A 22,170-nucleotide genomic window follows, 5' to 3' on the forward strand; every position below is an offset into this window, starting at 1 on the left:
CGGGCCGGTCCTGCCTGACAGCGCCGGATTCCTGCCGGCGCTCTCGGCTGCTTGGCTGGAAGTATATTTATTTTGAATATTACTAACAATAAAAAGCTCAAGCCACGAGTCCAGTTCGTATCACGTTCTTTTCTGCGGAGTGCGGTTTATTTCTGCAGTTGAAAAAAGTTTACACCCCCCCCCCTCCGGTTTTGTTGACGCCGAGGATGAAGAAGGATTCGCAAGTGAAAGCGCCTTGAGGAGCAGCATCTTCTGGAGCGAGCTCAGGCGGCCGCCCGCCTCTTGAGCCGCCAGTTCCACCCTTTGCCCCTGCGCAGCCCGCCGCTCTGCCCTTTACTCTCTGGGGTAAAAAACCAAACTCCGCCACAAACCCGAGGAGAAAAATACCTTTAGCAGCGGGGAAGCTTTGTGCGACTTGACCCAAGGAGCTGCCAGCGTCCAGTTTCTGAGGAGAAGAAAACTCTTTTGTCTGCAGCCGAGCAGTAGGTAAGAGACGTGCTCGCGGCGCGGGGACTAGGTCCTTCTCGCAGCATGAACCTCAGCCGGCGACTTGCTCGCTGTAAGCTTTTGCCTGTCGTTTCCCCCCTCCTCCTGTGAAGGTTGCTCTTCATCTTGCAAAATTGTCACCAAAAATACACTTGTCCACCCATTTCACTGCGGACAGTGAATATCAGTCGAAATTAATAACGACGTGCATACGTGTAAGTGGGTAAAGTAAAATTTGGTGCGGCTAACGTAAGTGGGATCGTGTCAGGCTCTGTTTGGGCGAGCTCGTTGTTTCTTGCCGTGCTCTTTGGGGGCGATCACAGTCGTTGCGCTTGTAATCCACGTGTCGAGGTTGGCTTTGCTCACCGTGCTTCACCGGAGAGCATGTATGCGCTTTTATGTACGCGTGTGTGTAAACTTGGCTTCTATCATCAGTTGTGATTTCGTGTTTCACGCTGAAATTGGTTTTAAATTAAGTGCTTTGCTAAAGGTGCGTATGTGTTTTAACGGATTGTTGAACGTGGCGAGTAACATGCGTGGCACTGTACAGGGAGAAGATGTACTTTCTTTGTTTTGTTTTTGAATAAGTAAGGCTGAAAAAGCAGCATGGGCATGTGCACGTAATAACTGGATGAAGGCCCAGTCTCTGCGCAGGGATGTATGTTGTAGCATACCCCTTTCTCTAGGGCACAAGCGTTGCACGTGTGTTCATTTACAAGTGCTAATACTGCTCTGTATGTCTAATTTCTCTTCTCCCTCAGCTCAGTATCCATATCCACTTCCCCTAGGGCAGAGTTTCATCGCTACCAGTCTTTTGTGCAAGCGAAGGACCTGTGGAATTGCATACGTAGCTCGTACTAGCGTTCCCCCTATGCGGGGAGGATTATATTGTTCCCTGTGGAAACATACGGCATCCCCCATCGGGAGGATCTAGCTGTTTGTATAGTGAAACCAGCCTGGATATCGTGCTCTTCCCCACTGCATGGGTTTTTCCTGTAGATGATAAAGGAAGTGCTAAATACTGGTCTGTTGTGGTCTCTGTTTCTCTTTTTCTCTCTTTCTTTTTCTCCCCCTCTCCCTTGCTCTTCCCTGGAGAGTTTTATATGGGAAAACTAAATGCCAAAAAAAAAAAAGAAGTCCTGTTCCTCCCTTTTAGGGTGGGCAGCGAGTCAGTGTGTTCTGAGCTGGTGGACCCTTGGAGAGCTGAGGACACCCCAGGCTCTGCTGAGCTTCCCCTCTGGCTGTTACGCCTCCTCAGGAGGAGTGGGATGGGTGTGTGCCTGGATCCAGTGATAGCCTCAAGGGAGAGGACGTGGCACAGGTTTTAGTTACTCTCTCCCTTTTTCTGCTACTCTGAGCTTTGTCTGAGGACCAAGTCTCTCTACCAAGGCAGAGACAGGCACGTGAGAATCATCTTCTGCAGCTTGCGCTGCACCTGTGCGAGTGATGGCAGCAGCATGTTGCCTCATCAGGACTGAGGCAGAGATATGAATCTTACAACCAAGACCATGACCCTGTTACATCTTTGGGTCAAATTTTCACCAGTGTTACCTCACTGGCTGATCCTGCTAGGCAGAGGGTCATGAGCTGACCCTGGAAAACTTTGTCCTATGATAGAAGCTGTGGTTGCAGTTTCATCTGAGGCACTTGGTTTTGCTCTCTTTTTCTCCAAGATGCTTAGTTGCAGCATAACCCCCATCCTTGAAACGTTGCTGGGACCCCCAAGCACAACGCACAGTGCTGCTTTTCTGCTCTTGCGATTTCTCTTTGAGGAGAGAGTAGGGATTTCCAGGAGGAGGGAGATGGGAACGTGGTCTTCCTCCAAGCTCGCTGTCTTCCTACTTCTGGAGGAGTTTTGCAGGCGACGCTGCCTGGCCTGGGGAGGAGGTTGGAGGTGGAAAAGAAGCTGGGCGGTGCAAAGTGGGCAGAACAGGCCATAACACAGTGGGGTACGGACTGCAGGTTCCTCGGTGTTGCTGCTGCCTAATAATTTTGGCGTGATACATGTTTCAAATTGTCACGTGTGGTTAATCTACTGATGCTATAGCTCATTATTTTGCCTGCTGGTGGTGACACATAATAGGAGTTTGCACTGTGAAGACTGGAGAATCAAAGTATTGCTCTTCGCTAAAGGACGCGTAAGTGACTTTGGACTAGTATGTGGCCCTCCTTGTAGTGTAGAATGCCACAGCTGGGCCACAAGGTTTTCATATGCCTGTAATATGAATGCATAACAATGCTCTGTAGTCTGTAATACAGCTCAAAGGGCAGCTGATTTAGGCGCGCTTGAATGTTGAGGTCAGGAGATCACATTCCGAAGGTTGCTAGATGAAAGCAGTTGAAGACAGTATAGCATAAATATTTGATCCATACAGAAGGGTTTGGTGCAAATCCTTTTGTCCCTTCTCCAGAGATGTTCTACAGGCAGAGCACTGCTAGGGGGAAAAAAAAAAATCACATATAACGTCTTTGTGCTAGAGGAAGTCGTGTAACGTAGTGTCTTAGTGCTGAATTCCAGTAGAGTTCTTCTCATGGGATACGCTATTGTCAGTAACAGCGAAGAGAACTAAGGTTTTCAAACGTAAAATGACTCATAATGCATGGGCTCTTGAGGTTGGGTTTAACATTGTATGCAAACATTGCCAGCTGGTGGGGATCTTTCTGGATAAATAAGAACTATATTTGTACAAGAAGGCTGGAGTGATGTATTTCAGATGCATCCTGATTAGCATAAGCCATTCACTTTGTAAAAGGATAGCGAGGATCTCAGAAGTGTAGATAATTTAATAGTCCTCTTGTTCTCTTTATCCCCTCCTCCATCAGCAGACTGCCTGATCTTTTTGTTTATTTAAAAAGGAGGTTGCATTGCTTTACTGCCACACTTTCCTAACCATGACAGCGAAAATGAGAGTTTGCAGCCCCTGAGTTCTTGAAACGTAAACCTTTCTCCCTCTTCTACCCCCTCCTTTTATCTCCAGCTGAGACTTATGCGTTTTTCTTGGTGGAACAAATTCCTGCACCTCTTCCTCTGTTCAGCACCCAGCACAAGAATGGCTTGCTCCGTGGCTGGGCTCACTGCCACTGTAATGAATGAATGGTTAAAGTAACGTTTCAGCTTAGTAAAGACTTTCTCTTCTTAACATAGGCCAAAATCAGGGTTTAGGATGTTGGCATATTAATGTATGTACAGCAAGAAGTCTAATTCCACAATTATCGCTGCTCCAAATGTATGTTAATGTAAAAGTGCTGCTAGCTGTGAATGAATCTGTCTGTCTTAGTTCATTCATACCGACAGCTTTTAAAGAGAGCTGCGTAACTGTAACCTGGTGGGAAGACAGAACGCAATATAAGAAAGTTCTTGCGTGTTAAGATTTTGTATTAAACTAAAACCTGGCTCTGGACACCTGCAAACCATGAGATTTCTTATTCGGGCCAGAGCGCGGTGTGTGTTAAGCTCTGTTCTGAATTACAGAAGAAAACTATGACCTTGTTCTTGGCAAAAGGTTCTTGGATTATTAGATGTTCCCACTTTGGGACAAAGTGTAAATGCTTTTAGCATAAAGTAAGATGCCTGTTTTCCCCCATCTGCCTTTTGTTGCGCATTCCTGTATTTCAAGGTATTTTCAGACACCCGCTCTTTGAGGAGGCCTCCTCAAAATTTGTCTAACTGAAGCAGCCCGGCCATTGTGGACGATATAGTGGGAGTGGAATGTCCTTGGCTGCCAATGTTTGCTGCTAGGTATCCCCCTTCCATGGAGACGAAATGTTTATAATAGTGCGAGAACGGTCATTCCTGGTGAGTGGCGATGAGGTTGAAGGTTCTCCTTCTCCTATTCTAGCCTCTGAAATACCAGGGAGGACTTGGAGCTCTTGGGTCTTCGTAGAAGTGTGCCAAATCGCCCGTTGCCCGGGTTATAAGGTTTCAGGAAGCGCTAGAGGATTTGTCAGAAAGGTTTAGTCCGTTGTGCTTAATCTGGGCCGCAACCAATTTCTGTAAGCTCGTTTTCTGCCTTCAGGAATTCTTTACTTGTCTTCCTTTGTCTAACGTGCAGTCGCTTTCTAGATTAGACTTTCAGCTATCTCTCATGGCTGATCTTCTCTCTTTATATGGGTGCCCCATATATGGCATCATCATTTTGTAGGTTTTAAATCATTGTCTTTATGAAAGAGCAGGCACATAGCTGCTGTATGAGTCCAGGCTGGCTGCGTGAGCTACTCACTTGTTAAGCCCTATTAGACAGGAGAGAGTGTATTCCCAAACAGCTTGGGAATGCCGTGCCGGCCTCGGGATGAATTGCATACTGCAGGCTCCACACTATGGCTCCAGCTTCAGCTTTTGCAAAAATGTTTAGTTCATGCTTTGCACGAATCTGATGCTGAAATTGTATCCACGTGAAAATATTGTACTGTCTAGCAGGAGAACCCTGAAGTCAGCAAATATCCAAATTCTGCACGTTACTTGGCTTTCCAAACTAGTCTTGAAACTTTATTATTCCCCAAAGTTGTTGAGGTTTTTTTTTTCTTGAAGAATTATGTAAAGGAGGTCCAAGGAGCAATTCATTTTTAAATATGCAGTATAATATTTGTCTGTCTTGCCTGTAGTATTCGTCTTTCTTGCCTATTATGCCTGTAAGTGAAAGCAGTTTTGCAGGGCTGACGTAGTTTGTGTTTACCTGGGCGCTCAGACGTAATTTTCTAGAGTAATAACATGTCTAAAACTTATGTGTGTAAACGCGTGTGTATATATAGCCGTTCAGAGCAAACCAGACAGTTGATTTAAGTGGAAGACTGGTGAATGAGGAATGAATAAGTGAACGAAAACGGAAATGAAAATCAAAAGTCCAGAACACAACAGAAAACCAAGAACAAAATAAAAAGGCTTGTGGAAGTCAAAGTCTCAAAGCCTGTTCTAAAATCACGTTTTAGTAGAGTAGTGGTTATGTGAGGTGCTTAGCGTAAGCGAAAGAAAAACACGTTCTGGAGTCTCACGCAGCGCCTGGGGATCGTGGGTTGTGTTCATCATTCATGATAGTTGTCTGATGGGTCATATTTTGTTGTGAGCAGCTCCTGTACTGCTAGCTTAGTGCTGAAAAAGCAGGTGCTCTCTCCTGTTTCTAATAGCTGAACCCTCTCGTGTTTCACTGGCAAGCAGTCAGCGTTCTTGGGTCTGCAGAAGGGGTTCAGAGGTAAATACTGCCATTCATCCCTGTTGCCTTTTTACCTTCTCATCCTCTCTCAGAATAACTGCTGTCTAGTTTGTGCTTAAAGGTAAGCGTAAAATAACTTTTTTTTTTTTAAAGTAAGTATTTGAAAGTCTTTGGGAGGTTGGAGAAGTATTTGATGGTTTTCCTTGAAAATTACTTTTGTGGTATAACAGGTTCATCAGTATTGGTTAGAATATGGAATCAAGACTTTGCTTAGAATAAAAGTTCACTGATTTAACAAAACCTTTTTCAAGGTCTTGCTATTAGTTGTATTACTATAGCACTTAAAATAACTAATTGTAGACCAAGATATTGTTGAGCAGTTCTCTTACGTGAATGTGTATGAATTAAGCTGATTTGAGTTTTTGTTTAATTAATTAATTTGCATTTGTAAGACCTTGCCTGGGTAAGAGTTGTATCACAATAGTGTTGCTGGTTTGTTTTAAAAATGCTTTGTGAGTCTGCATGACTTGTTTTTTAAATGAATTACTCTCTTAGGATTACTTGCAGCATCCTTGAAGGAAAGTGAATCTACTTTCCGATGAGTTGGTTCACTTTATTAGGCTTTGGTAGATTTCTTTTTTTTCCTGCTGTTGTAATTCAGATGATTGCATGTCCACCTGAAGCAAGTTGTATCACCTCATACTAGTGCTAGCCTGTCAAGGGGCTTGGGGAAAACAGGGTAGGAGAAATATTCCCCTCATTTACCAGTTGTCTTTTTGAAAAGAAACAAAACTAAAACCTCTTCCGTATTTCTAGAGCCACAGAACACAAAAACGATGCAAGATAGCCTGCAGAGGTGCACAAAGAACTAGTAATCTGTAGTTGACCTGAAATCATCACAACCAAACGCTGGTACTTGCTGTGTGTAGTCTGTATTAGGTAAAAACAATTTGGAAACACTCTTACTGCAGCACGATAAAGGTTGAAGAGACTGAGAGCAATTATGTTGTCTCTCCACCTCCCCCTTGGGTAAGATCAGCCTTTGGGAAGGGGACTATTGAGAGCAGGCAGAAAGGAGCGCTCCAGAGTTACATGAAAAAACTCAACTTTTATTGTTGTTGGGCTGGAAGCAGGCATGGCACACTCGGATCTTGCGTATTAAAAGACAAGCAAACAAACAAAAACGCACACAATAAAAAGATCTTAGCACCCGTAGTACCCTGGTATGGAGGAAGAGTGGAGTTATCACCTGGAGAAAGACCAGCAAATTTCTGACTTGAGGAAGCAGCAATGATGCTCAAAGTGCTTAGATGGCATTGTGAAGGGACGTTCTCTTGGAGCAGTTTCCAAAGACCGAAATGGAGATCGGGGCCCGAGACTTCACTAGTCGGAGGCAAACGGCTCCGAGGGGGCGCTTCAGCTAGCTGTTGTGCAAGACGTGGGACAGTAGGATTTCCGTTTCGTGCGGGGATGCAGCAGTCATGGGCTTTCCCTGCTCCTCGGGCAGCAGAGAGCTCCAGTACGTTTCTTCCTATCAGCTGCAAGCGCTGCCGAGGCTGGCTACATCCCTGAAAGAGAACTGGGACAAGGTTAGTTGTTTTGGGCTCGTACTCAAGGAACGACGTGTTTACTGTGGCTTCTGCGCGTTCGGTCAAGTACATTTTAGTGCATCTTGACACTTAAATGGCATAACATCCTGATACGTTACTGGTTCCTGACACAGCACAGTCAGTGCACGCACGTGTAGGTTTTCTTCATTGCGGGAACGTTATATAGCCCTAGCTTGTTTCTGCAACTGCTAGGGATACTTGCAGCAGTATCTTCTCCAGCTGCTCAGGCAGTTCAAAGCTGTTGCCTACCTTCTGCTTGCGCAAGCTCTAGGGTATCTCCACCCTTGATCAAAGCCGCTTAGGCAGAATCTGTGCTTAAAATATTTGGTGCTCCAGCCCTTACAGCAAATCCTTCTTGCAGTGGTGAAGTTTATATTGGCGAGGAAGTAGTTTTACTGGTATGGTTTACACAAGGCTTCCTAAATATATACCTAAAAACAATTATTTCCCAGTTTAACTGCATCTGCTTTAGAGTGGTTGCTGGAATAGTTACGTTGCAAGAAGTCGGTTCCCTGAGTGACATAGCTGTGGCAATAAAAACATAAAATGTAGGCCAGGACTTGGCCAGTCAACGCTATGCTAAAATGAGCATAGTAATATCTTTCTCCTAGTGTGGTGGTCAGGCTTAATTAATCATCTTATAAGTAATGAAAGGGTTTTACAAGGTGCACATGAAAATCCCAGGTGGTTATGATAAAGGAACAACACCAAAACCTCTTTTATAACACCTTTGCTTTCTAAAAATTAGGTGATCTAGCTCTTGTTGGGTTCTACTTTGAAAAGGTAGATCTAGCTTTTTTACCCTTGCTAACTGTCGATATCACAAAATGGGCTCGCTTCGTCATTCTGGGTTCGCCCAGTGCCGCGTGAGAGCGAGGACTGCCAGCGCTGTGAGGGTGACCGACAACGGATAAGGTGACTGTATTTTAACTGGGTCTTCAGAACAAGAACAAGCCTGAAAAAAGGAGGGCCCAAGTCTGATTGCTTTCCTCACTCTCTGACTAGTCCCATTAAATTCCGTAAAACTGCTCTGTGAAATAAGAAGAGCTTCTCCGTACGAGAAGGGGCTTAAAATAGTTTAAACTGTGGTAATGCCAGAAAATTCCATGCTGAAGGTAGGCCACAGTGACTGTTTTCTTCTCTACACTCTTCTCTACCTGCAGTTTTTATTTGTATCTAAGTATGATTCAGATTTCCAGGATGTCACAAGAGGTATATGATGAAAAACTACATTAAGGCAGCATAAAAGTGAACTGTCTGTTTAGGGAGCGTATCGTTGTTTTCAGGATTTAAACTTTTAGCTTCAAATTTTGACTTTAGAATCGGCGTCTACGTTAAAAATAATCTTTTTTTTTTATCTTGCCAGCAATTAAAGCAGCCTGATCCTATCAGTAGGGACAAATGAAGCACTGTCAACGTTTTGCTCGCTTCTGATAATGCACATGAAACTGGTTTGCATGTTTGAAGATTACACTTTACCCTCACATGGTTTTCATTATCCGAGTGCCCCGAGGAGAGGCCTGGACTAAATCAGCGAAGGAATGGCGAAACCGCACCGTGCAATGAAAACGGTGCAGAGGCATACTTGGGATAGTTGTGGGACGGGGGCTGCTGACGACAGAAGCAGGGCGCTGCCCGAGCGCGAGCAGCCGCGAGGAGTGGAGCGTCCTGAAACAAAGCTTGAGGCTGAATTAAAACTGCGGCTTGGGTTTGCAGCAGGTCCCAGATTCGACGAGGACGGTTAACTGGAAACCTGTGGCGTTTGAAGCAGAGGGATCGTGCTCGGTGTGCGCTGGGAGCCAGCGCTCTGAAATGGGACCTGGGGTGCCTCCACCCCTGTAAGCCGGCTTGGTCTGCCTTTGTCAAGCAGGCATCTAAAAGGTGAGATCTCGGCCTTTAGGAAGTTAGTAGCAGAACTCCTGTCGCCTGTAGCGGAGTTGGCGTTTCGTTAAATACGCAGCAGCTGCTGTACGTGCCGCTAAAGGGTTGTGCCTCTGCGGATGTGTGACTGTGCTGGTAGTGCTGCGTAGCAGTTGAGATAAGTGAACGCTGTGATGTGCGTTCCCAGTAGAAACGGCTGGATGAGCCTACCTAGACTGGTTTTGCTGTTAGACCAGTATATCCAGAATAAATCCCCAGGCCCCTCTGAGCAATACTTCCAAGTTGCAGTTGCAAAATCTTACAGGGAAGGTTGAAATCCTGTAACACTTGGCAAAATGCTAAAACCCATAAAGCATTCCCATTTCTAGTGGGCTCTGTAGGTGTTTTCCTGCTTGGTCGTCTTTTTTTTTTGATGTAAATCCCAAATTATGTTAAGATTACAGAAGATTACAGGTGCCTCCTCCCCCTGAAGAAACTGATACTTTGTAGTGATGAAGCCGTAATTTAAAGGTCAAGTAAGGTCTTTGGAGTTTCTCCTCGGAGATGTTAGCCAGAGGGATTCTTTTCAGATTGATGGCTTCGCTGCTTTACTGGAGGCCAGGCCAAGCAGCTCGCTGCTTTTCTGCAGGCCTGCCAAGCTTTCCTGTGCTGTCTGGTGACCTAGTCCCAGCACCACGAACGTTTGAGGGGGCTGCTCAGCGGATCGCACCGAGGCAGCGTGGTTCTCGCCGAAGCTGGGCTCGGGGAGTCGTTAGAGCCGCGCTCGATCTACGGCTCTTCTGGGAGCCCCTCGCTGTAATTGCCTGGTGAGCTAATCTAATGAGCGTGCCTGTTATTTGCACCCCTCCGGGTGACATTGTTCTTGTTTTTAGTTGAAAGGAGGAAGTTTTTCTTGTTTGCCCAGTGACTCTGTTGCTGTGGTATGAAGATGAGTAATGCTGGCGCTGCTCCATGCACCTGCTGGGTGCCACCCTCCGCGCTCACCTGAGCCGCAGCCAGCAGAGCCGGGCAGGGATGGGTGAGTGGAGGCCGGGAAGGGTTTGCGGCCGGAGGCTGAAGCCTGCTTCTGGCTAGCAGCAGGTGCCGAAATGGTATCGGAGCTCCGGGGTTCGCTGCGTGCCGCCTTGTGCGCTTGGGTATTGGCGCCAGACCTTGGGAGCCTTCATTCACAAGGACTGTCCTAGCCTGTGGTCTCTCCCTTGCTCCAACGTGGGTAGGGCCGACGTGAAGTAAAGAGCGTTCGGCGATAGCGTGCACCGTTCATGAAATAATCTTTGGACACCACCCTGGTGACAGTGTTTCGAGCCACTTCAAAGAGAGCGGGTGTGCAGAGTAACCCTGTTGGCAGTGGTCTCGCGGGTGCTCGTGTGAAGAGGAGCTTGCAGGATCAGGCGACCAGCCTGCTGGTTTTTGTGCAGGCCTCGTAGCAAAGGTGTATTGCTGTGAAACAGTGCGAGATTTGGCCTGTGAGCCCCTCTGAGATTGCCCGTGGACTGACTTCATATATAGTCCCTTCTATGCTATCTGTTTGGTATTCCCTTCCCGTTTTACAGGAGGCAGGTATTTCTGAAGACAACTGCGTGCTAAAAAGCACCCTAAGACCCTCATCTAACTGGTGAGCGTCCCATCACCAGTAGCCAGCAAGCACAAGTAGTAGCGTGTACGTGTCTTTTAAGAAAAACATGGAATTACTTAGCAAAACCTTGAGGCCACTTGGAAGCCCACTGTCCACAGAAGCTCCGTTTGCTGAGCGCTCGAGTTTGAAGTCCATCCCTGGCACTGGATTGTTTTGTATATGAGCGGTACAGAACTGAGTGTTAAAACTGAAAGTGCTTAACTGTACTCCAGCCTTTCTGAGGCGGTGAACCTGTTCCCATCCCACCTGATGCGTAAGCTAATTAGCTTCTTGGCTAAGCAGTAATTCGGGGCAAGTGCGTACAGGCTGCCCTCGCAGGGACTCTTGCATTCCTCTCGGTTTCACAAGCAAAGGGAAGATGCTTCTCTTTGCTTGCGAGGTTGTTATTGCTCCATGCAGGTTAATTGAGCTATAGCGTTATAGCCACTCATCAAACAGTGGCGAGTAGCTCACTTGTCTAAGCTTGTTTATTATTATTTTTTTTAATGCTGAGAAATATTTGCATGCTCTACAGAAACGCGCTGCTTTGGTTCCCGACAGCCTGGCAGTGTTGTCGTTTTAAATTCTTCATTAATCCCCGTTCCTCACGGGGGACTGGCAGGGTTCCTGTGCGAAATTGCGTGATGTTTAAGGCAGAGGCCTCTGTTACTGAGTTTCTACACAATGCCCTGCAAGCATAGGCCTTTTCTTCCTTAAGTAGTACCTATAAATTCCCCCTTTGTGCCCGTTCTTGATGCAGCGCTATTTGCAGTTCCTGCGTTAGTTCGTCTGTCAGTTCTAGGCTCAGATTTCTGGCTCAAGAACATACAACTATAAACTGTGAATAATTTTAGAGCAGGAATTAAGATAAGGCACTAAACTGGTAGAGCTACGATGCTCAGCATCAAACTGCCAAAACTACGAGCACTGATTCAGCCTGGAAAATTTACCCCGCAGCAATTCTTTGAAACAGAATTGCTCTAGAACCGAATTTTCCCCTTAAAAAGCAACGTGTTTCTAGACTTGGTGATTAGGAGCACCACCCATGCATAGGGTGATTATGCACCACCCATGCATAAGCCAGTATAGTTTTGCAAAGATTTTTGGAAATCTGAAATAAACCAAGTGTAGTTAGCTCTTTTCAACCCTATCCATTTCGGCAGATTTAGGCTAAACCCTAAAAGATGTCTGTTTAAAGTGTCCACAGAACCTATTCCAATTTTAGCATAAGTGATCAGATAGTATGATTATGCTCAAAGCCACAAACCACATGTGTGTGTGTGTGTGTGTGTGTGTGTGTATACGCCCTATCACAACAACTTTTCCCGTGCACCTCACCAATTTCAGTACAAGAGTCTTTGGCGCACTGAAACTGCTGGAAGAGCCCAGCACAAATAGAATTTGGTGTCCAAATAAATAACACATGGGCTTCAGTACCAGTTGTGCTGTTCATTTTTATGTTTCGTTACATTAAAAAGTTCAGCTAACTGGTTCTGCCATGGAGTTTCCAGTTTACTCGGAAAGCGGATTCCAGGAATCCTGCCACCCAAGTTAGCAGCTGCACAAGATTCCCCTTGTTAATTAAAAATAGTAGGGTAGAACTGAAGAAAAAATAAATAAGCCTAATGCTAATAGTTGGTGTGTAAAGAAAATTGATTCATTAGCCAGCATACAGCCATAGTGTATCGCAGTCCACCTTTTGTTCTGGATTTCCAAGCTGATTGCTAGTTTGCATCCGCCCTAAAATTAGTACTAGTCAATCACAGGAAATACTTTCAGTGTGAACTGTGGCCTTCCTTCATTGGATCAGTAGAATAAGCTTGTATTGCTGTGATATAAAACCGTGCGTGTGAGATGGTTGCGTACAGAATTACTTCCTTGAGCGTTTGAAGGAGTTAAACGTGCACAGATTGGATTTGTCTGTTGAGAAAATCTGTAATGCAGAGAGGCAGAATCTCAAGCTGGGTTGTATCTTTGTATTAAAAAAATAAACACCTCCCTCCCCCTTACATTTTTCCAGTTGAGACAAAAGAAATCTTTGGGTGGAAAGGCAGCATCACATTGCATAATAAAAGCCTTTTTATGCTCTAATAAAAAGGGTTGCTTAGGGCAACTTTGTTTTTAAAAGGAAAAAAAAAATGAGTCAGTGATGATATTGGTGTGAGGGGGACAAGGAATCTTTAACTTTTCTTGTGCAATACTGGGAAAAGAGGCTAGAAATTGCTCTAGTTATCTGCTATCTTAATGCTTGGTTTAAAGGTTCTTTGCTGCATATTTGCTGGCAGCTGTTTTCAATATATCCCTCTTGAGCTAAGTCACCAGTTAAGAATTTGACATTAGATGTTTTTTTTTTCAGCCACCATCTTGAAGTACCCTACCACACAACACAGCCTTGTTCCTTAGTTAGATATTGTTCATGTGCCTTGAAATTGCTGTTGACACCTCAAGTATTTAACTTGCAGATGTGAGATAATTTTTGTAGGGTGTGGACGTGTGCCGTAATAAGACCGAGACAGAAGTATCCACGTCTGCATTCCTTCACTACATCTGTTTGTTTTATTTTTTGCCACATTCCAGGAAATTAAGTTAAATTATACATCTGAATGAATATTTTTAATTTCACTAGTTTTGTTATAATTGCCTGCTCTTAAAATACAAGCACGCTGCGCGCGCAAGTATGCTCCATTTCTTTTGCCTCATCTTTTGCACCTTTTTCTTTAGGACACCTTCTGTAGCAGATTTAACTCCTTCTTGGTTAACACACCTAAACACACATTTTTCTGTGTTTGCCTGATTCTTCCCTCAATAGTTAACGTTTTTCTAGTGCTTTCTGTTCTGAAAGGGAAAAATAACGCAATTAAAGAATGCTTTGGGAATTAGAGCTGGGCTCTGCAGTATATTTCTGGCATATACTTTGGCAATGTCCTTCACTTCCCTCACTTTCCCAATCTGTAAAATAAAGCTAATACCCGTATAGTGGTCATTCTCACAGTCATTTTTGCAGCACAGTTCATGTTTGTAAAGCATTTAGCTATAGCACCTTTCATCAAAGGATTTCTATTGAAAAAGGAGCCGTTAACACAGGGTATCATCATCTGTGCGGCAGCTTTCATTCCTAATGAAAAATAAAACAATGGAGTTAAAGAATTAGCGAGTTTTAATCGCTGTTTCACTTGGAGGCACAGATGGGACAGAGCATTACTTGGCAACGTTTAATCTTGGAGCAGAAATTGTCGTGATTAAAGCAGCAGCTGGAGTAAGATTGTTAGGCACAGGGGTTTCCTTTCATCCTGAAGGGATCAGAATTGCTGGGCTCTGGGAGAAAACAAGGAACTACAAAAGAAAAATGTGAAATGCTGGTCAAGGTTTATTATTCCTAGTGTCTCATCTGCTGATTAAAATGGTGTTTTCAATGCTTTCCTCAGAATTATTTTGGAGGCGAGGAGAGCATCAAGTGATCTGGCCTACTGAAGAGGGGACTGAAGCCATCTCTGAGAGGAGATCTTGGACTTGCAAGAGGAAGGCCCTGTGTCCTCCCACGCGTCAGAACTGCTCCTCCTTACTAAGGAAGTCAAAGTGAAGGAAATAGGTACGTGCCACTTCAAGTAGGATTTCAAGAGAATCTCATTCCAGGCCATTTATCGGAGCCTGAATTTCTAGACTGGTAAGGCGGTCTGGAATGAGAAGGATTTTAACCCTCTCTTTTTTTAAAGCTGGAGAAGGGCTCTGTCTGCCTGACGATATCAAGGCCTTGTGTTTATATTGATAGATCCATGCAGTAGGCTGACTCAACAGAGGAGACCGAGTGGTTATAGAGCTGCAGAAGAAATGACGCTCTTCATTTCTCCTGCCTCCTGCAGTCTGTCCCTGGTTCTGCCAGGGAACAAGCTATTTGGGGCAAGTTACCCTTTGCTAAGGGACAACTTTTTACAGAAGAGTCTCAAAATAGAGTGAATACCGCTGTGTATTCTGCTACTGAAGCAGAGCTGCAGCTCAGCCAGCAAGTAGAGCACGCTCTGGGATGTTATTCTGGACTGTTCTGGCTCAAAAGTAGCTCTGCTTTTAGTTACGTGTCTGAAAGGTATCATGAGTTTTGGCTATTTCAACTCATGCAAGGCCAATGGGCTTAATTTTTAGTAACAACATATTCCTGACTCCACTGGGAGACTGCTCATGCTGTAATCACTGTTGGATTGAATCCACAGGCTGTTGAATCTGTACTTAGGACGTGCTTGACATTAGCTCTTTACGTTTCTTTCATTGGTACACAATGCTTTTTCCTGTCTTTTCCTGTGCTTTAGATCAGACAGCTATTTTTCTTCCTCTTGCTTTTGCATGCATTCAGATGATGGTATTTAGATGTGTGAGGATTTGGTTGCCTTTGTATAGCAGGAAGTTAGAGTCCTCACTTGCACTGGTATGTAGTATTTTCTGTAGCAAGGAGATGAAGCGCTGATCTGACTCTGGATATTTAGTAACTCTAAAGATCTGCTCGTTAACCAGGTATTCATTACTTGCTTTAAATGATCCGGGCTAAGAGATTCCTTTACTTCCTCCGATACATACGTTATCTTAATGGGTGTCTGTGTTTTTCAGTTCTTCCTTAAACCTGACAAATTGCTGATTTCACCCTTTTATCCTGGTCTGCCTGCAAACCTGGGAAATGTGTTTCATTGTTGGTCGCCCTAAGTATAGAGCAAACAGGGCTCAGGCATTTTTACCGTCTTCCTGTGAATTATAGGTCTCCTTTCTGCCTGAAAGTAGCCTTGCTGTCTGATGTATTCAGCATGTATTCCTACAGCTTGCGGTTGATTAATATTCCTATAAACTTGCAAGTCACCTTTCATCACCTTTTGAGGTTTTGCCCCCTGAGCATGCAAGGCCTTCTTATGTTAAAGGGCCTTAATGACCCCTATTGTTATGGGGACCTTTGGTAATCTAACCTGCATTTTTCCTTATTTCAAGCCATTGCTCTTAAATGTCTCCTGCTTGATCCACTCAGGGGCTAATAACCGTGTCTCCTCTCCTTAGGTCAAGGGCAGCTTTTCCGTTCCACCCAAAAGGCACCGCAGTTTGAGATGAGGAATTCAGAAGAGCAAGCAGCTACGACAGTTTTGCAGCGCCTGCTGCAGGAGCAGCTCAGATACGGAAACCCAAATGACAACCGTAACCTTCTTGCCTTACATCAACAAGCCACAGGAAATGCCCCCCCTTTCAACAGCACTGGGAGTCCAGCATCTCAGAACGAAGGGCTGAGCTCCCAGGACCACCAGCTTGTGACTCATGCTGCCCGTCAGGAGCCCCAGGGCCAGGAGATACAGGTGGACAACAGCATCATGGAGAAGCAGCTCTCCCCACGACTTCAGAACAGCGAGGATCTCCCGACCTATGAGGAAGCCAAAGTCCAGTCGCAGTATTTCAGGGGCCAGCCGCATGCTAGCGTTGGGGCAGCCTTTTATGTAACGGGGGTCACCAACCAAAAGATGAGGACTGAAGGGCGGCCCACAGTTCAGCGTGTGAGCCCAGGGAAGGTCCACCAGGATGAAGGACTTAAGGACCTCAAGCAAGGACACGTCCGCTCCTTGAGCGAGAGGCTGATGCAGCTGTCCTTGGCCACCAGCGGTGTCAAGGCCCACGCGCCTGTCACGAGCGCACCGCTCTCCCCCCTCTCTCCGCTTTCTCCTCAGCAGTCAAGCGACCCTTATAAAAATTCTGGTTCCAATGAGTTCTACAAGAACTCGGTGCAGCCCCCTTCCCAGCCCAACTTGAAAGGGATGGAGCAGCGGGGTCCTCCTCCCGAGTATCCTTACAAAAATGTGTCCACCCCATCCATGAACTGTAAACCTCAGGACTCGGGACATTTCTATAGTGATCATCGCATGAGCCAGCAGGGAAGATCTGATGGGCCTATGATGAGGTATCAACATCCCCCTGAATATGGGTCAGTCAGGTAAGGAAGGTCTTAGAAAAAGACTCTGTGATGCTTAGCCAGAGGAGGAGAGAAAGTACAACATTCAGTCCATTCCCCTCGCTCCTAAGGCAGGTTATCGTTCAGCAGAGGTCCCATCTCAGTTATGTGAGACTACCTATTGTGCTCCGCTATGGACTGTGTCTGGAGGGACTGTACCCTGTTCCATTAGCTTACCTAGAGAGGTCTGACACTGTGTTTAAAAACAAACAAACAAAAAAACCCAAAGCCAAAAAAACAAGCCAGCTTGTTTTTTTGTTTTTTTGTTTTTTTTTAATGGCATGGAGAAGTTTAACGCGGCTCCAGAGCCCTACAAAAGGTTTGTTAAAAAAGCTAGAGCTGCGGTGTGATTCACTTGAGAAACTTACTGTTACTTATTGCAAGACTAAGCTGTGCTTTAATTAAGTCTGCCAGGACAAAATGTTTTTTTTAGGTTTAAACCGCACCTAAATGCTGCTTAGGGAAGGAGAAAGTGAATGAAAGCAAGAACAGTGGAGGGGGGAACACCACCTGAGCTTCCTCTAGAGTTTTCCAGATTTCGTTTTCAGTGGAGCGTGGGAGTGCAGCATGGAGTGTGCTTTGTGCCTCGTCCCGGATTTGTTTGTTTAGCTTTTGTTTTTGTTGTTGCTTTTTTTTTTTTTCCTTGCCTCAATTGAAATCCCAGCCTGTTCTAGTTTCCTCAAGATCAGAAGCTAATTTTGGCTTGGGCCAAACACTGAAGTGCATGTGGGTGAAGATGAAGTTTTATTCAGGTGGGCTGAAAATACGGCTCTACTCCTTACCATCTCATTTCTGTCTAAAACCAGGCGGGACTGTGGTATAATGATTTAGGCCTGGCTTTGGCGCTAAAGGGGTCATCGCAAAGTAGCAACAGGAGAGAGCGTTACTGAAAAAAGTGCGTGGCGCGAGGGCTGCGGGCGTGTGTGTTTGCCCGTGCTGCGTTGAAACCAGTCCGTTTGGGAACGGAGTCTGAGCTTTGGGGAATTTGAATCCGTTAAGGACCTTCCCAGTCCTGTGGGGAGCTATTTTCAGAGTTTGTCCACCATTGTTTGTGATCTGAAATGACTTCAGCAGCATGCGAGCCCGATGAAAAGGCCCTTTGATCTGGCTAAATAAATAATAAAGAGGCCAGGAAAAGGGGAAGTAAAGGGTTTTTGGGGGGTGGCCGAATGATTGGAGAAGCTCGTTGAAAATGTTTTTGCACGTTCATAGGCCTTGAAGGTCTGTGCACACGGGAAAGGGAGACGAACCCTTAACGGCTATCCTGCATCAGAAACGCTCGTAATATTATACATAGCGTATCCCAGCCCTAGCCTGCTTGCTGCTTGAAAACACGCCAACAGTCAGCTCCTCTAGACAGGGTGATTTTTGTCTGTGTTGGATGGGTCCTGGCTGCCTAGAAAGAAAAGGGGGGGGGGAGGGGGAGGAGGAGGAGGAGGAGGAGGAGAAAGGTTGCGCTGGCAAGGTTTCCAGTCGGGGAAGCAACTGAAATTTGTCTTCAAAGCACTGGGAATCTAATGAGGTTACTTTTTAACCTAAATAGCTGCGCGGAGAAGAGGTTTCCTTTGCAAGCAGCAAACGCTGAAGCGGGAGAAGGATTGCAAGACTTAATCCCTGAAGTACAGCGTAGCGAGGGCAGGGAGCGAGTCCTGGGTGCCCCTCGCGCGCTCACGCGCTCGGAGACCTTCCGCCTTGCCAGAGGTGCAGCTGGGGGGCGGCGTTGAGGAGCGCGTGTCCCTCGCGCCGGGCAGCGCTGACAGCGGCCGCTCTGCAACCTCTGAAGTATGAAGTACCTGAACCTGAAGTATGTCCAGCCGCTCCGGTTTTCCTGCAGCGGGGCTCTGTGTTTATCGGGATCCGTTTGGGCTGTTAACCACGCGCGTGGTTTCTGGAACGGTCTGTCAAGGAAGCAAAGCCCCTTCTCCCCGCTGGGCGAAGGCACACCCTGGCTGCTGCGGGTTTTCCCCCCCCACACACCTCGTTGTTCGGTGGAATTTGAGGGTGACCTACCAGCGCGGTTAAATAAAACTCGTTGAGCAAGATAAACCTTGGGGAATTCACAGCGTTCGCGTGATTCACCCTCCCCAGGCTGGGAAAGGAGCGGGCTGCCTGGTGAGCTCCGACCTGCCTGCACGCAGTTGGCCTCACCCGCTCTGGGGGCGCGCGGGTGCGCTCGTCGGGACGTCGGCTCAGCGCAAATACCGGGCGCGCCGGAGGCGTCTGCGCGGTTATTTGGAAACGTTAAGGCTCGCAAGAGGGCTGGCTGCCTGGGAAGCTCCGAAACGCAGTTCTCGCCCTGTTACGTCAAACGCGCCTTCGTGTCAGTGATGAAAATAAACGTTCGGGTCCGAGCCCCTGAGGCGAGGAGGAGAAGGGAGCCTTGGGCTCGGTGTCCTGCCTAGTCTCCGTGACGGGCAGCACGGCTGGAGATGGGGGAGAAGGGGCCGCTTTCGGCAGCGTCTCGGCTCGGAGGAGGTCGTCTCTCTCTCCGATTCAAGCGCTGTCCCCTGTTCAGAGCCCAAAAGACGGAGCTCTTGCCGGGGGCGGGGGGACGGGGACTAATCCCAGTGACTTCACGGAAACCTTCCGAGAAGGAAGCCTGCCGAATTTGTCCCGTAATCAGTAAATCGCGGCTGTGCGCTGCGTTCCCCCGAGCAGCATCAAAGCGGGGCATAATCGGGTATGACGAGGAAGCAGAGCAAAAATGCAGCCGCTTGGTTTCGAGCGGAGGCTGCCCCCTCCTGTGGTTAACGTTGCCCGAGTTGCGCGGGAGAGGGGAGCTGTAACCGCTCGCGCACGACACAGCCAGGGGAAACTGGGAAGGTGGAAAAGTTTTGAATGAGCCAGAGAGGCCTTGCCTGGTCTCCCTGTTCTTCGGCCGCCCCCGCTTTCCTTCTCTCCCGGCGTCTCTTCTGCGTGCCGTGGGGTTTGCAATCCTGGCAGCATCAGGGCTCCCGATGGCAAAGTTTGCTTGCAAAAGTTACGTTTTCAGACTTAAACAGTTGTTGGAGTTAAATGCACCGATTTTTCTTTCTGCATTTGGGTTTAAAGTCTTTATCGCACTGAGGCAAGTAGAAGGATAGCGAGTGACTTTATTTTCCATGTATTTTTGAGAGTCTTCCTGCATTTTTGCATGAAGTGGTTAGCTCGGGTTTAATTTTAATTACTCCTGCAAGGTTACCTGATTATGGATTATATATCACAGGGAGGGAAGTTTCTATTGCCATTGTATCAACAATTCTGTTAGCTGACCCCGGTAGTGAATTACACCTTACAATTTTGGAGTCTTAAAAATCTCGAAAAGTCCATTTTGGTTCATTTACCTTTCTAAACCTCTGAATCCAAAATTGGGGTAACCGGGAAATAAACTCTGCAATTCCCATGTTAATCTGAGGGATTTCAGAGCCAGATATTTGGAACCCACAAAACACATCCAAGTGTTTTGTCAGACAGAATTGAAAGTGGTGGTGATGCTAAAAGAGTCTTTGAACCCGTATGCAAAAGTTTGCATGCAAGATGTTAAAAAGGTGTTAGCTGTCACTGTGAGATTTCTAGGTAAAACAACCCATCTTTTAAAAAAAAAAATACATATTTCCTTGCCGGATTATCTCATTTTGCTGGCAGTATAAAAGCACTGGTAGCATTTTGGAAGCTGTGCATCCAGGCACTTCCAGAGCTGATAATGCCACAGAACTAGTGGCTCCTAGCTCTCACGTCATGGCTTGAACCCACAAGACTGGTATAATTTCAAGATGTGAAAGGCTGTATATGTGAGTGCCAAAATGCTGGAAATTTTGAAAATGCATCTTGTTAAGAAATACTCGGCCACGATTTTCTAGAGTTCTTCTTTACAATGGGTTTAAAAAAAAAAAAATCATTACCAGGCATGTCAGTGCAGACTATCCCTTCAGGATTTATCTGCTGCTGTTGCTTTTTTTTGGCCGTTCTCGCATTCCTGTTGCGAGTGCTCAGGCCCTGTGGAAACGGGCAAATTGCTGCCCATGTTGCTTCTGGGATGGCAGAATAACGAGGTGCTTCTAATCAGATAGCTCCAACTGTTTAACACTGGCTTCTAAATAGTCCTCGTTTGCTTTATAATATTCACACACTGAGATCAGTGGAGTCAAGTTAGCCTCTCCTAGTAATTGCTTCAGGTTCTTTTCAGACTTGGGCAGTATTTTGTGGGTTCAAAACTGGTAGGGTGCTTTTTTGCAGCTATGAGGCAGACTTGCAATATACAGATTTTGATCTTTAGGTCACCATAGATGAACTGTCATGACAAGGTTATGCCATAAATGTTTTTGACATCAAAACAGAGCAATGTGACGTTACGTAAAGAATAAGGTCAAGGAGCCAGATGATTTCTGAAGATGCAAAGTTAGCACGTAACCTGGGTGAGGTAAGAAAGTAGCTGGAAATCATCTGTGATAAACCAGATGATCTTGAGCATGTCACGTGGCCTTTTTGCCTTATTCTCCATTATGAGAACTAACAAATAAAAATAATGAAATAAATGCAGCAATACATAGAGCTGACCTCCCAGGAGAGGAAGCGCCAAGCTGCTGCTACTAAACTGAACATTCCTGAGGAAATTAGTTGCACATCTCTCGTCTGCATGACCCCCCCGAGGTCCTCACGCAGCATATTTCCTGGGGAAAAACAGCTCTTGAAACGATGCTGCTGACAAGGAGCAAATCACTGGAGTGTGAGAAAGAAATGATCAGTATCTAGAGTAGTTATTCTTGTTTTTTTTCCTGTGTCGTTTGTTTTCCTGTTAGGGGGATGTTTCTGTCCTAGTCCCTTAGCAAGGATGCTTGACAAATGCCCCTTCTCTGCTAGAAAGACACCCAACACAGGTATAGCAAACCCTGCGCTGGGTTCAGGGTGTACGATCTCCTACATGCCCTGCCAGCCAGATGTGATTAATACAGCCATTTCCTCTTTGGCCGGGTATGAAGGGTTGATGCGTTTGCTCTGCACAGAACAGGAAGGATGATGCTGAGTGTTTGCACAGTGACAGAGAAGCCCGCCATGTAACCCTTTAGCTCCTAGTTCAGCTCCGCGCCTGCTGTTGTCAGTTGACCTGCTGCTGATGCTCCTGGCATGGTGGGAGAGCTGAGCTGGGGGCTCTCTTGTGCATCCCATACCCCTAGTGCACTCGGAGCAAGCCCTTGGGGTCCTTGGAGGTGGCCGTGGTGAATGCAGACAGCAGTGCGGCGCGTTTGGCACCAGCTACGGTCAGGTGGAACAGGACGTGCTCTTCCAGCTGCAGGATTGAACTGCGGCCCACAGGGTGGGAAACTTTTTATCAGGAGTATTTCAGAACACGTTGAACTGCTAGGCTGGGTTTGCCCCAGCCTCAGCTCTGTGCTCAAGAGGGGACTAGCTGTGGCTTAGGGAGAGACTTCAGCTGCTAGAATAAAGAACATGCCAAGAAGTTGAAGGTTCAATATCTTTAGAGCA

At 46.3% G+C, this 22,170-nt stretch overlaps 1 protein-coding gene across 1 annotated transcript in view; it reads left to right on the forward strand.

Moving 5' to 3' along the window:
- The first annotated feature begins 14,124 nt into the window (after nt 1-14,124).
- The window catches only part of AMOT (angiomotin), a 39,303-nt gene continuing 31,257 nt past the window's right edge, over nt 14,125-22,170 (forward strand). The window contains 3 exon segments of the mRNA XM_009685451.2: nt 14,125-14,265; nt 14,268-14,328; nt 15,771-16,689. Of these exon segments, the coding sequence (XP_009683746.2) occupies nt 14,140-14,265; nt 14,268-14,328; nt 15,771-16,689 (1,106 nt within the window). The 5' untranslated portion in view covers nt 14,125-14,139.

This window comes from Struthio camelus, chromosome 11 (genome assembly GCF_040807025.1).
Source record: "Struthio camelus isolate bStrCam1 chromosome 11, bStrCam1.hap1, whole genome shotgun sequence".
NCBI lineage: Eukaryota > Metazoa > Chordata > Aves > Struthioniformes > Struthionidae > Struthio > Struthio camelus.